Genomic DNA, 11,501 nt, shown 5'->3' on the forward strand with positions numbered 1-11,501 from the left:
TGGATGAGAAGCCGGGCGGTCCCAGAACTTGCGAGGCAGAGGCAGGTGAATCTCTGTAAGTTCCAGGCCAGCCAGCCAGCAATACACAGAGAAACTATATCTTTCTTGTTTTTGTTTTTCGAGACAGGGTTTCAGTATAGTTTTTTTGGTGCCTGTCCTAGATCTCACTCTGTAGACCGGGCTGGCCTCGATCCACCGGCTCTGCCTCCTCAGTGCTGGAATTAAAGGCGTGTGCCACCATCACCTAGCTTGAGAAACCCTATCTTGAAAGATAAAAACAAACAAAAAAGACTCTAACTCCGAGAGCTTACATAAACAGTGCATTCACACAACTATGTTTATATGTTTTCTAAGATTTATTTTTAATTAAGTTTGTATGCGTGCGTGCGTGCGTGCGTGCGTGCCAGGGAAGCTCCAAGGGATCGGGAGTCACAGGTGGTTGTGAGTTGCCTGACATGGGTGCTGAGAACCAAACAGACCCTCTGGAAGAGGGAAAAAAAATGCTCTTAACCTCTACACATCTCTCCAGCCCTTATTTTTATTTTATTTGTATTTTTGAGACAGGTCTTATGTACCCCGGGCCGTCCTTTAACTCTCTCTCTTAAAACAGCGAACACAGGAAAAGTGAAAAATAACTTCCTTTTTTTCCTTTTTCATCCTTTAGCTCCTGATCCCCCTGCCTCCACCTCCCAGCACTGGGATGACAGCACCTGACCACTGCACCTGGTTTATGTGGCACGTGATGTTGGGATGGACCCCAGGGCTTCGTGCATCTCTGGCAGGCACTCTCCCAGCAGAGACGTCCCCCGCCCTTTTTCCACTTTGCAATTTTTTCTTTCTTTTCTCTTCCTTCCTTCCTTCCCTTTCTCAAGAGGGCATCTTGCTATGTAGCCCAGGCTGGCCCAGAACTCACAGCAATCCTCCTGTTTCAGTCTCCTAAGTGCTGGAATTACAGAAATGTGCTCATGCTCAGTAGCCTTTACATTTTGATGTGGTTGGGAAAAATGACTTAGGACGTGTGAAAAGTCCAGGGCTCAGGGCCTGGCCCAGCAGCAGACTGCTTACCCAGGATGTAGGAGGCCCTGGGTTCCATCCCCAGCAGCTGAAAAAATAAATGAAATGAAGCAAAACAATAATTCCCACCAGCTCTGTGGTGCCAGATATTACAAACATACTTTTCTTTCACTCACTTGAAAACCTCAGGCTGGCTGTGGTGGCTCACACCCGAGGTCCCAGCTCTGGCAGGCCAGACTGAGGCAGGGGACGAGAGCAGCCTGGGCTACAAAATGGAACTGTCTCGAATACACGCACTCCTACAAAATAAAAACAGGTCTGAGGACGGAGCTGAGCGGTGGAGCGTATTCCAGCATGCTCTAAGCCCTGGGTCCCAGCCCCAGCACCCTATAAACCAGGCATGGTGGCTCCAACCTGTAACCCCAGCACTCAAGAGGGACAGGTAGGGGATCAGGAATTCAAGGTAATACCGAGTTCAAGGCCTGGGCTACCTGCGACCCTGTCTCCAAATAAATAAATAAACAAATATATTAATTAAATGAAAAATTAAAAATTCAGAAGTAGGACTGCAGTGGCCCAAGGTAGAGTGTTGGCCTAGCATGTGTGAGGCCTGGGTTCCATTCCTAGGACCACACAATAAAACCAAAAGCATGGGAGTCGGTGGTGGTGATGCAGGCCTTAAATCCCAGCACTAGGGAGGCAGAGGCAGGCGATCTCTGTGAGCTGAGGCCAGCCTGGTCTACAGAGCGAGTTCTAGGACAGCCAGGGCTACACAGAGAAACCCAAAAACCAACCAACCAAACAAACAAAAAAACCCAAAGGCACAGAAGCTAAAGAACGGACATGTCTGCAGGAGCTGCACCTGGTTACACACCCCTGTATCCCAACACTCAGAGAAGCTGAGGCTGGAGCATGGCCATGAGTGCCAGGCCAGTTCCTGGACTACAGAGTGGGACCCTATCTCAACAAAACAGAATGGACAAAAATCTAGAGGGCAGCTACACCTGGGTGGGGGAGGTGGATACTGGTGGTCTAGATTTTTCTGCACTTTCCAATGCTTCTACAAACATTATAAATCACTTTTTTGTTGCTCTATAGTCCTTGCTGGCCTGGAGCTCACAGAGACCTATCTGCCTCTGCCTTCAGAGTGTTGGAATTAAAGGCGTGCACCGCTACACTTAGCTATAAGATTTGTTTTATCTTTTATATGTGTATATGTGTGTGTGTGTGTGTGCGTGCGTGCGTGTATGTGTGTGTGTGTGTGTGTGTGTGAGAGACAGAGAGCGAGCTCTGTGGAGGCCGTAAGAGGGCATCAGGTCGCTCAGAGCTGCAATTTCAGGTGGTTATGAGATACCCAATATGGGTGCTGGGAACCAAACTTAGTTCCTTGCAAGAGCGGCTAGCCCTCTTAACTACTGAGCCACTGCGCAAGCAGCCCCTGTTTTTTGTGAAGTTTGTGGCTGTTGTTTGAGAAAGGGTCTCTTACTGTCCTGGGGTTTGCAGAACAGGCTAGGCCGGCAGGTGAGCCCCCCACGATCCACCCATATTGGCCTCTCCAAGCACTAACATTACGTGTGCCATCACGCAGTGTTTTTTAACATGGGTTCAGGGGTCCAATTCAGGTCACTGTGCTTGTTCAAGACCAGCCTTCTCCACAGCACAGGGATGCATGTCAGACCAGAACACGGCTGCTTGTACCAGTCCTGGCTCGCCCGGGCTCGCCGACTCTGCCCTGACTCGGCTAGGTTGGGTGAGTGGGGTGGTGTTGGTGGAGGGGACGGGATTCCAGGTCTTTTGGTCCATTCTGCCTACCTCTCCCAAGCCTGGGTGTCTGTGGAGAGGGGCTTCCCCACTTTTCAGCTGGAGAAATTAATCCTGCTCTGCTGAGAAACATAGGCCTCACCTGATGCTAAAGAGATCTTCCCGCTCTGCCTCTGCCTCCAAGGAGCGCACCATGATTGATCATCAGGCTTACCAACCTCAGCAGACACAGCCTGGTGGCGTGAGCTGCACACCTGCTAAGGTCTTACATCGTATTTCATTTCTGACACTGTCACCCCAGAGCACAGGAGCCTGTGGCACTCACCCTTGGGTGCTGGGACCATTCTAGAGTTCGTTAGCCCAAGTCCTTTACCCCAGGGCCTTTGAGCCCACTGTGCCCTGGCCTGGTGCTTCTCTGCCCACAAGGCTGTATCTCCTTGGTCACATGTTGTTTCGAGCCTCACTCTGTAGCCCAGGCTGGCCTTGAAGCTGAGGTGATCCCCCAACCTGTTTCAGCTTCCTGAGTGCTAGGCACCTGAACATACTGAGTCAAAAAGACACCACAGAGCCTAGAGCTGACTGTGAACATCCACCATACGCAGAGCCCGGCCGCACAACCATGATTCACCGCGCTAGGGCCAGAACCCAGGGCCTCACAGCACTGGACAGCTGCTCTGCAACCGAATACACCCCAGCCCTTCACTGGGGGATTCTAGGCCTGTTCTCTACCACTGAGCCACACCCCAGCCCCTCACTGGGGGGTTCTAGGCAGGGGTTCTACCACTGAGCCACACCCCAGCCCCTCACTGGGGGGTTCTAGGCAGGGGCTCTACCACTGAGCCACGCCCCCAGCCCCTCACTGGGGGATTCTAGGCAGGGGCTCTACCACTGAGCCACACCCCAGCCCCTCACTGGGGGATTCTAGGCAGGGCTCTCACTGAGCCACACCCCAGCCCCTCACTGGGGATTCTAGGCAGGGCTCTCACTGAGCCACACCCCAGCACAACAGTCTGTCAGGACACCCAGCACACAGTATGAGGAGGTTCAGGATGCTCCGGCAGTAGACTACAGTTTCAAGAACATGCTCTAGATTACAGACAGGGCACAGGGAGGCCACCACCCCAGTGAACTGTCACCACCTGTCCTGTTTCCCTCATCTTTTATCTAAACACGTATTTCCCATGTGGATACTTTTTCACTTGCTTATTGTGGTCTCTTGCATATTTTCTACATTGGTATTTTTAAAATTACATTTATTTCTGGATATGCTGGTGCACATCTTTAATCCCAACACTCCAGAGTCAGAGGCAGTGCGTGACCTCTGTGAGTTTGAGGGTAGCCTGATCTACATAATGAGGCCCTGTCTCTAAACAGTTACACTGACTTACACATTTATTTACTTGGGTGTGTGTGTGTGCCATGGCTTGGTGCATGTGTGGAGGTCAGAGAACAACTTGTTGGGGGGCGGGGTCAGTTCTCTCCGTTATGTGGGTCTCTGGGTCAGGCCTGGCGGTGCACACCTTTAATCCCAGCATTTGGGAGGCAGATCTCTGTGAACTGGAGGCTAGCCTGGTCTCCATGGCAGGCTCCAGGCCAACCAGTGCAATATAGGGAGACCCTGTCTCAAAAAACCAACAAGATGTGGGTCGGAGATCAAACTCAGACTTGGTGGCAAGCAACTCTGCTTGCTGAACCGCGTCGCAGGCCCTCAGCAGGGAGCTTTGCAAGTGTGGTTTCCTGTGTGTTCCCTTAGTGCCTGTGAGACTAAGCACTAAGCACCCACTGAAGGAGACGAAATACACTCCAGCTCCGTCTCAGTGAAGCCTGATGTAAGCTAGCTGCAGCAAGAGGGACTGCAGTGAGACACGAGGGAGGACTTCCGGGGTGGCAGTTTCCACAGACAGCGAACATAGCTTTGTCTGTATGTCCGGCAAGCAGGAGGTCCCATGACTGCCCTGGGAGGCACGTCTGGAATGGAGGGTGCCTCTCAAAGATTCCAAGGCAGGGCTGGGCGGGTCCCTGGCTGGGGGCCAGAACCTCAGGGCCGGGTGTTTGGATGGACACGGAACAGAGGGGTGGTTTCCGTAGCTGGCCAGGAACAACAGGGAAGCAAGGGGACACAGCTGGGCCCTACAGCCTGCGCCCCTTAGTGTCAGCGGGGCTCCAGTCAACCTGTCCTTGGATCTGGGGTGAGAAGGTCCCATGGGCCCTCGGGGCAGACCCTGGCACAGCGAATCCTTGCCCTAAGCCTCAGTTTCCCCAGCTATAAGTAGAGTTGAAGCCGGGAATGGATTAAATGCCCTGCAATCCCAACTACTCAGGGGGCTGAGGCAGGAGGATTGAGGGTTCAAGGCTAAGCCAGGCGATGTCCCACACCTGATACACAGCACTCAGGAGGGGAGACGGAGGTAAAAAGGCGAGGAAGGGAGAGGAGGGGAGAGGAGGGCTCAGGGCTGGAATGCACAGCCCAGCAAGGCTCTCAAACTCCACATACCCCAGAAGGGAAAGAAAAGAAAACCTCAAACCGACCGACCGACCCACAAAGGTCAACCTGATCACTGTCAGCAGAAGCAGCAGAAGCACTGCTCGAGCACTTACTGTATACATTCTTCCCAAGGGCTCTTGAAGGGTGGATCTGTATTAGAGCCCGTCACAGGGAGGAAAGTGGGGGCCCAGAGAGGTGGAGTCACTCTGCTGGGGTCACACAGTGACGGAACCCGGGGTACCTCGGCCCATCTTCCTCAGCCCACCTTGGTGAGACACTTAGAGCAGCTGGCCCCCCTGGCCTGTGCCAAGACAGAGCAGCTGTGACCACTCCTATGAATCATCCTGGCAGCTTCTCCTGGGCAGCTGACAATCTGTATACAGCCCTTCCTGGCACGAGGACTCAGCACTTCCTCCCGGGGCACCCCTTCCTCTTCCGAGGCCACCGGGCCGGGGAGGGTCTCCTCCACCCTCAGGGCTAGGCAGTGGGAGGTGCACTGTTGGTTCTGCCACGGGAGGCCACTCGTGGGTTTTAATGTGGTATTATGTGAACGAAGCAGATCCGTGGAGAGGGAGCATTTTAGCTCCAGACTCCTTCACCCTCCGGAAGGCCTCACAGAACAGACATTTTGGAGATTCCACATGACTTCTGAGCACTGGATCCAGCCATGCCTGAAGCTGTCCCTCAGAACCGCGAACAAAACGCTCTGTCCAGGGTTACGTGTGCCAACACATGCCTGCCATTTCTTAATTCAAAGGGGAGAATTTGCCATGAAGCCAACAACCTTGGGAACCTCCTTCAAACAACTCCTGTTTTCTGGATCATTTACACCTCAACAAAGCTAGATGTTCAACTTCTTTGTGCATGTATGTGTGTATGAGTGTGTGCATGCATGTGTGTGTGAATGTGCATGCACATATGTGTACCTGTGTGTATGTTTAGGCCAGAGGCAAACAGATGGTGGTGTTCCTCAGGTACTGCCTACCTTTTAAATAACGTATTATCACCAGGCAGTGGTGGTGCACACCTTTAATCCTAGCACTCGGGAGGCAGAGCCAGGCAGATCTCTGTGAGTTCTAGGCCAGCCTGGTCTACACAGTGAGTTCTAGGACAGGCACCAAAACTACACTGAGAAACACTGTCTCGAAAAACAAAAAAAAAAAAGCAAGAGTCAGCTCTGCCTTTCCACCCTGGACTCCAGGGATGTGTGGGTCATCTGTCTCGGCTGCCGAGATTCCAAGTGGGCATGACCACAGCCACGGGTGCTAGGGATCCGAACCCAGGTCCTCACGCTTGTACAGCAAGTGCTTACCGATTGTGCCAACTCCCCAGGCCCCCTAGACACCAAACTTCTCTGCCTGATACCTACAGCTCTGAGGCCCACCTGCTGGCCGAAGGTTCGATGACGAGAAGCCCCACTGGGTCCCCAACAGTCACTCACCTGCGGTCCTGGCCACACCACTGCAACTCCGCTCTGTAATACTGATCTTCTTGGCCGTGTGCACGTGGCTGGTGGTGGCTGTGGGCAGCGGGCACATGGTTTCCACCACCTCGTGGCTGCGGAACACGAGGGCGTTCTCGGTGGCCCCAGAAGTGGTCAGGGCCTTCAGCCCTGCTCCATAGGGTTCCAGACTCTGGGCTCGCTGTGCAGGGGCCCCCGCTGCCGTGCTGGCCGCCACCTCCACTTCCCGAGGACCCTCCACCACCCGCACGGTGTCCACACGGACCTGGGTGTCTGGTGGTGGCCAGGCCTGGGGAGGGAGGTCGGCCTGCTGGGTCTGAGCCGCCTGCAGCTCCTGCAGCGCTTTCTTGAGCTGAGTCTCCAACACGGCCACCTTAGCCACCAGGGCAGCTTCACCATCCGGAATGCCCAAGTCCCGTTCCCGGACCCAGGTGCCCACAGAGCGGGTCTCTAGTGCAGCAGGGTCCTCGGGGGGCTCCGGAAGGTCCAAGCAGAGCTCACTCCGGCCCCGGGTCCCTGAGGGGTGGCCTAGAAACTTCTGGCTCTTGAGTTGCACCGTGAGCTGTCTCTTCTCCTCCTGGAGCACCGACAGCTTGACCTGGAGCACGGGGATCAGCTTGACCTGCTCCTCCAGCTGGCGCAGCTTGCGCAGGGCCGCGGCCATCTGCTCGCGCACGTGGGCCAGGTGACCTGCACTGGGTGGCACTGGGGTGGACAGGCCGGAGCTGCGAGGCGTGGGCGGCAGCAGGCCCACGCCTGCCAGGGAGCTGGTGGAGCCCGCGGCGCTGGGCGTCAGGGAGCCCAGGCCTCCCGACGGGGCGGCCGCCTGGTCCTCCAGCCGGCGCCGGGCGTCCAGCAGCGTGCGCTCCACCCGTGGGTTGGAGCCGCCACGGGTCTCCAGGGCCCCGTACTGTGGGTAGAAGCCACGGCCACAGTAGGAGTAGGCCGAGTGCCGGCTGTCCCCGCTGGCGTCGGAGCACAGCGACTCCGTGGACGTCCACCAGGAGCCTGGGCCCCGCGGCAGGGAGCCCAGGCGCGGCCGGCGCTGCACGGGCACCCTGCGCAGTGTGTGGCCCTTCTCAATGTCATCCACGTACTTAAGAAAGTCCAGGTCCAGGCGGTAGCCGTAGGGCGTCTCCACAGAGTATGGTGGGTCTGGCTCTTTGCTGGGGAAGGTTGCTGGGGAGGCCTGGCCAGGAGTCCCTGGAGGGGGGAAAACCAAGGCCTTAAATTAGCACCGCGGGGCCCCTCTCTGCCCGGCTGACGGCCCAGGGGCAGAGGTAGCTTCTGCCAGAGCTGGGAGCCCACCCTAGATCAACAGGGTCTTGTCCGGCCCTGTCACCCATCGATGACAAGGTCAGGGATGTCCTTCCCCACTCACATTAGGGTTTCTTCCCGCTCAGAGCCTCACATGGCTGTCTCCCCCGTCCCTCAGGCCCTCACATTAGGGCTGACCTCTCCCCTCGGACTGGCGGGCAGAGCCCTCCCCCCCCCCTCCCCACCTGCCCCTGACCTGGGAACGGGGCAGGCACATGCAGGACCTGGGCCATCCTCTCTGCTGCTGCTCCTCAGGTGCCACCCAGCCGGCTGTGAGTCACACTGCCTGCAGCTACTGCGGCTGACCTGCAGAGGTTGACAGAGCAGTCTTCAGGGAGAAGGGAGGGGAGGTGGCGCCCTCCCTCCACAGATGGCCTCCCTCACACAGGTCAGGCACCTCTCATACACTTAAACACTCAAGCTCCCCTCCCTACCCGCGCCTGGCTATAGAAAGTCCTAGAACAAAGAAACCAAACCTCCCTGCCTGCGTGCACATCTGTCCGGGCCTGGACAGGCTCCAGCTGTTCCCACAGCCTCCACATGGCCCCCAGGGCAGGGGGCCGCACCCTTCCTGTGCCCCCTCCCCTAGGCCCATTTGGAGTGTGCACAGGGAGAGCTGGGTAAGGGTAGGTAGAGGGCTGGGATGCTAGCAGGGTCACAGTGGGAACCTCAGAGGGGGGCAAGAGACAAAACACGGAGGGTGGGACCCCTCAGCGACCCCAAAGCTGAGAGCCAGGCCAGGCCCGTGGAGGGGGAAAGTGGTGAGGATACAAGCTGTGAGAAGCCTTCCTCTTTATGGAAACAATTTTCTCTAAAAATAAACAGTTTCTCTGCCCGGCTACATAGAACTTCCTGCGCCCTCAGGATGTGTCCGAGCTGGGAGGGTAGGGGGGTGCAGTAGGGATAGAGTTGGGTGGAGGACAGGGAAGTCATAGAGCTGGAGAGGAGGCAGGAAAGGGGGGTGCTTTACAGCCTGCAGAGAGCTCTTACTAGCCCACTTCAGCCTTGGAGGTCAGCCAGGGTCAGTACTTTCTGCTGTCTGCCCTTCAGCCACCTTGCTGCAGACACCTCCACCCGCCTCATCCTCCAGGGTAGACCATTCTAGGCTGTGGATGCCAGGGCGATGGGTCCCTGGGAGGACGGGGCAGGTGGGGCACCTGTTGGGCATGAAGGCACGTCTGGGGTGCTGTCTCCCTCCTGCTTAGTTTCCCTCCATGTCCCTGCCCTTCAGTCCGTGTCTCTCCACAGCTCTGCCCTTTGCTTTGCTGGCTTGAACACCTGGAATGCACAGTGACCAATTGTAGGAGAAATTGGCTCTACATCTGTCTGGAATCTCAGTCCCTCTGGTTCAACATACTTTCTGGGGACTTAAGAGAGACACAGAAGTAGGGAGCAGCATTGGGATAGCCTGAGGTCGGGGTGCTGAGATGGAATGAATAAAATTAATAGTTATAACACCAACTTGCTTTGTGTTTTTTGTTTGAGACCTGGTCTCATGTTGCCCAGGCTGGCTTCAAACCCCACTATGTGGCTGAGGATGACCTTGAAATCCGGCTCCTCCTGCCTCTACCTCCCAAGTGCTGGGCACTGCTGGTTGTACCACCACACCCACTTACGCCATTCTGGGGATGGGACACCAGGTTTCACACGTGCTGGGCATGCGTTCTACATCCCCAGTCCTGCTTCTGTTTTTAAGAAAAGAGCTTGTTCCGTGGGGGCGCACGCCTTTAATAGCAGCACTCAGGAGGCAGAGGCAGGTGGAGCTCTGTGAGTTCGAGGCCAGCCTGGTCAACAAAGAGAGTTCCAGGACAGCCAGAGCTACACAGAGAAACCTTGTCTCCAAAGACAAATAAAAAACAAAACACAAAAACAAAGAAAAAGAAAAGAAAGAAAAGAGCTTGTTATACAGCCTAGGCCAGCCTCGAACTCACTAACTCTCTGGCCTGAGCCTCCCAAATGTTGAGATTGCAGGCATCCTCCAAGACTCCAGGTTATACCGCCTACTCTCAGTTGCCGTGACAACCCCAGGAGGTAAGCCCTCACCCAAGTTTATCACCGAGTGTGAATCTTGCCCAGGGTCACTTGGGCAAGATGAGATGGTGGGCCTGGATTGACCCTAAGTGTGGCAGATTCGCCAAGGCACCTCCGAACTCCGCACATCTCATTTCCCAGAGATTGAGGGGTTGAGGTCTAAAGGTCTCCAGTCATCTGACGCAGGCGGGTAACTCGGTGGCAGGGGAGGGAAGAGACCCCTCTCTCCCTACAAGACCCCGGGATGGGGGTGGTGGAAGAACCAACAGAGAGGTTGCCACAGGGTCTCCCCAGAGTGCACCTCCCCATCAGCCTGGGCGGATCTGGGGGTTTTCCTGCCTCGCTCTCTCCGCCCCCAAAGTTGGGGGTGAGCAGGACCCCGCCCCGGGCGGGGAGGGGGCGGGGCCTGCGGGGTCCCCGTCTAATGGCAAACATCTGCTGGTTCCCCCCCACACCCGCCCAGCAGCCAAGCCCAGCCCGGCCGGACGCCCGGATGCCTTCCCGCCGCTGAGGGGCCGGACCCGGCCACCGGGAGCTGAGAAAGGGGGAACCCGGGCAGGGAAGGGGACAGAGCTAGAGGAGAGGGGAGGAGCGGAGGGAGAGAGGCAGGAACGATAAAGGAATGAAGGTGGTTTGGGGGAAAAGAAGCAGGGCCGAGGTCAGGGCTGGGGAGGGGACAGGAGCACCGGGATCCAGACGCTCCGGTTTGCAAAGTTTGGGAGCAGATGGTGAGACTTGGGAGGGACCCTCTCAGAGAGAGGAGTGAGCTTGAGCCTCGGGTTGGAAGTGGGTTAGAAATCCCGACAGCCCCCCCTAGAGTAGCTCGGACCCCACGCCACCCAGCCAGCCCTGGGTCCCACTCGCCTGGCGCGCTCCAGCCTTCGCCGTCCCAGGCGTCCTGCGCGCTCCGCCTCGGCCGCCGATACCCAGCCCGGCCAGCGCGGTAGCCACGCCCCCAGAAGAAGCCCCGCCCCTCCCGCCTCCCGGGCGCCTCTGCAGCGGGGGCTGGGGGCGAAGTGGAAGGGTGGTCGTGGGGGTGCACGCACTCTCGCTGCTGCCTGCGCACGTCGTAGGGGCTCGGTCGGCCCCTGGCCACCAGCCCTCGGGACGGGGTCCCTCCTCCAAGCCTGGTGCCCGCCCTTTGCAGCTGGACGCTGCAGGGGGCGGAGCTGGACGCGGCCCAGCTCGAGGGCGGGTGCGGTGGCGGAGACTGGAGGTCACCCCTCCCCCGTTGGCCGCTGCAGGCTGGAAGCCATCCAGCTGCCGGCCGGGTGTACCGTGGCGTGACCGCCGGCCCAAGCTCAGAGATCGCACTGACAAGTAGCCCAATCCCCCGGCCCCCACCTATCTCTTCCTGAGCTAGGCCTCAGTTTCCCCACCAATAAAATGGAGGCAATCACGTGACCTACCTTCAGACAATTCCCTTCACAC

General features: G+C 57.0%; 1 protein-coding gene across 1 annotated transcript in view; it reads right to left on the minus strand.

Annotated features, from left to right (window-relative positions):
* Kank2 (KN motif and ankyrin repeat domains 2) overlaps positions 1-11,022 on the minus strand; it is a 31,766-nt gene extending 20,744 nt beyond the window's left edge. The window contains exons 1-3 of the mRNA XM_059267473.1: positions 10,935-11,022; positions 8,236-8,345; positions 6,702-7,925 (exon numbers count right to left, since the gene is read on the minus strand). Of these exons, the coding sequence (XP_059123456.1) occupies positions 6,702-7,925; positions 8,236-8,272 (1,261 nt within the window). The 5' untranslated portion in view covers positions 8,273-8,345; positions 10,935-11,022. The remainder of the gene's footprint in view (positions 1-6,701; positions 7,926-8,235; positions 8,346-10,934) is intronic.
* Positions 11,023-11,501: the final 479 nt, after the last annotated feature.

This window comes from Peromyscus eremicus, chromosome 7 (genome assembly GCF_949786415.1).
Source record: "Peromyscus eremicus chromosome 7, PerEre_H2_v1, whole genome shotgun sequence".
Taxonomy (NCBI): domain Eukaryota; kingdom Metazoa; phylum Chordata; class Mammalia; order Rodentia; family Cricetidae; genus Peromyscus; species Peromyscus eremicus.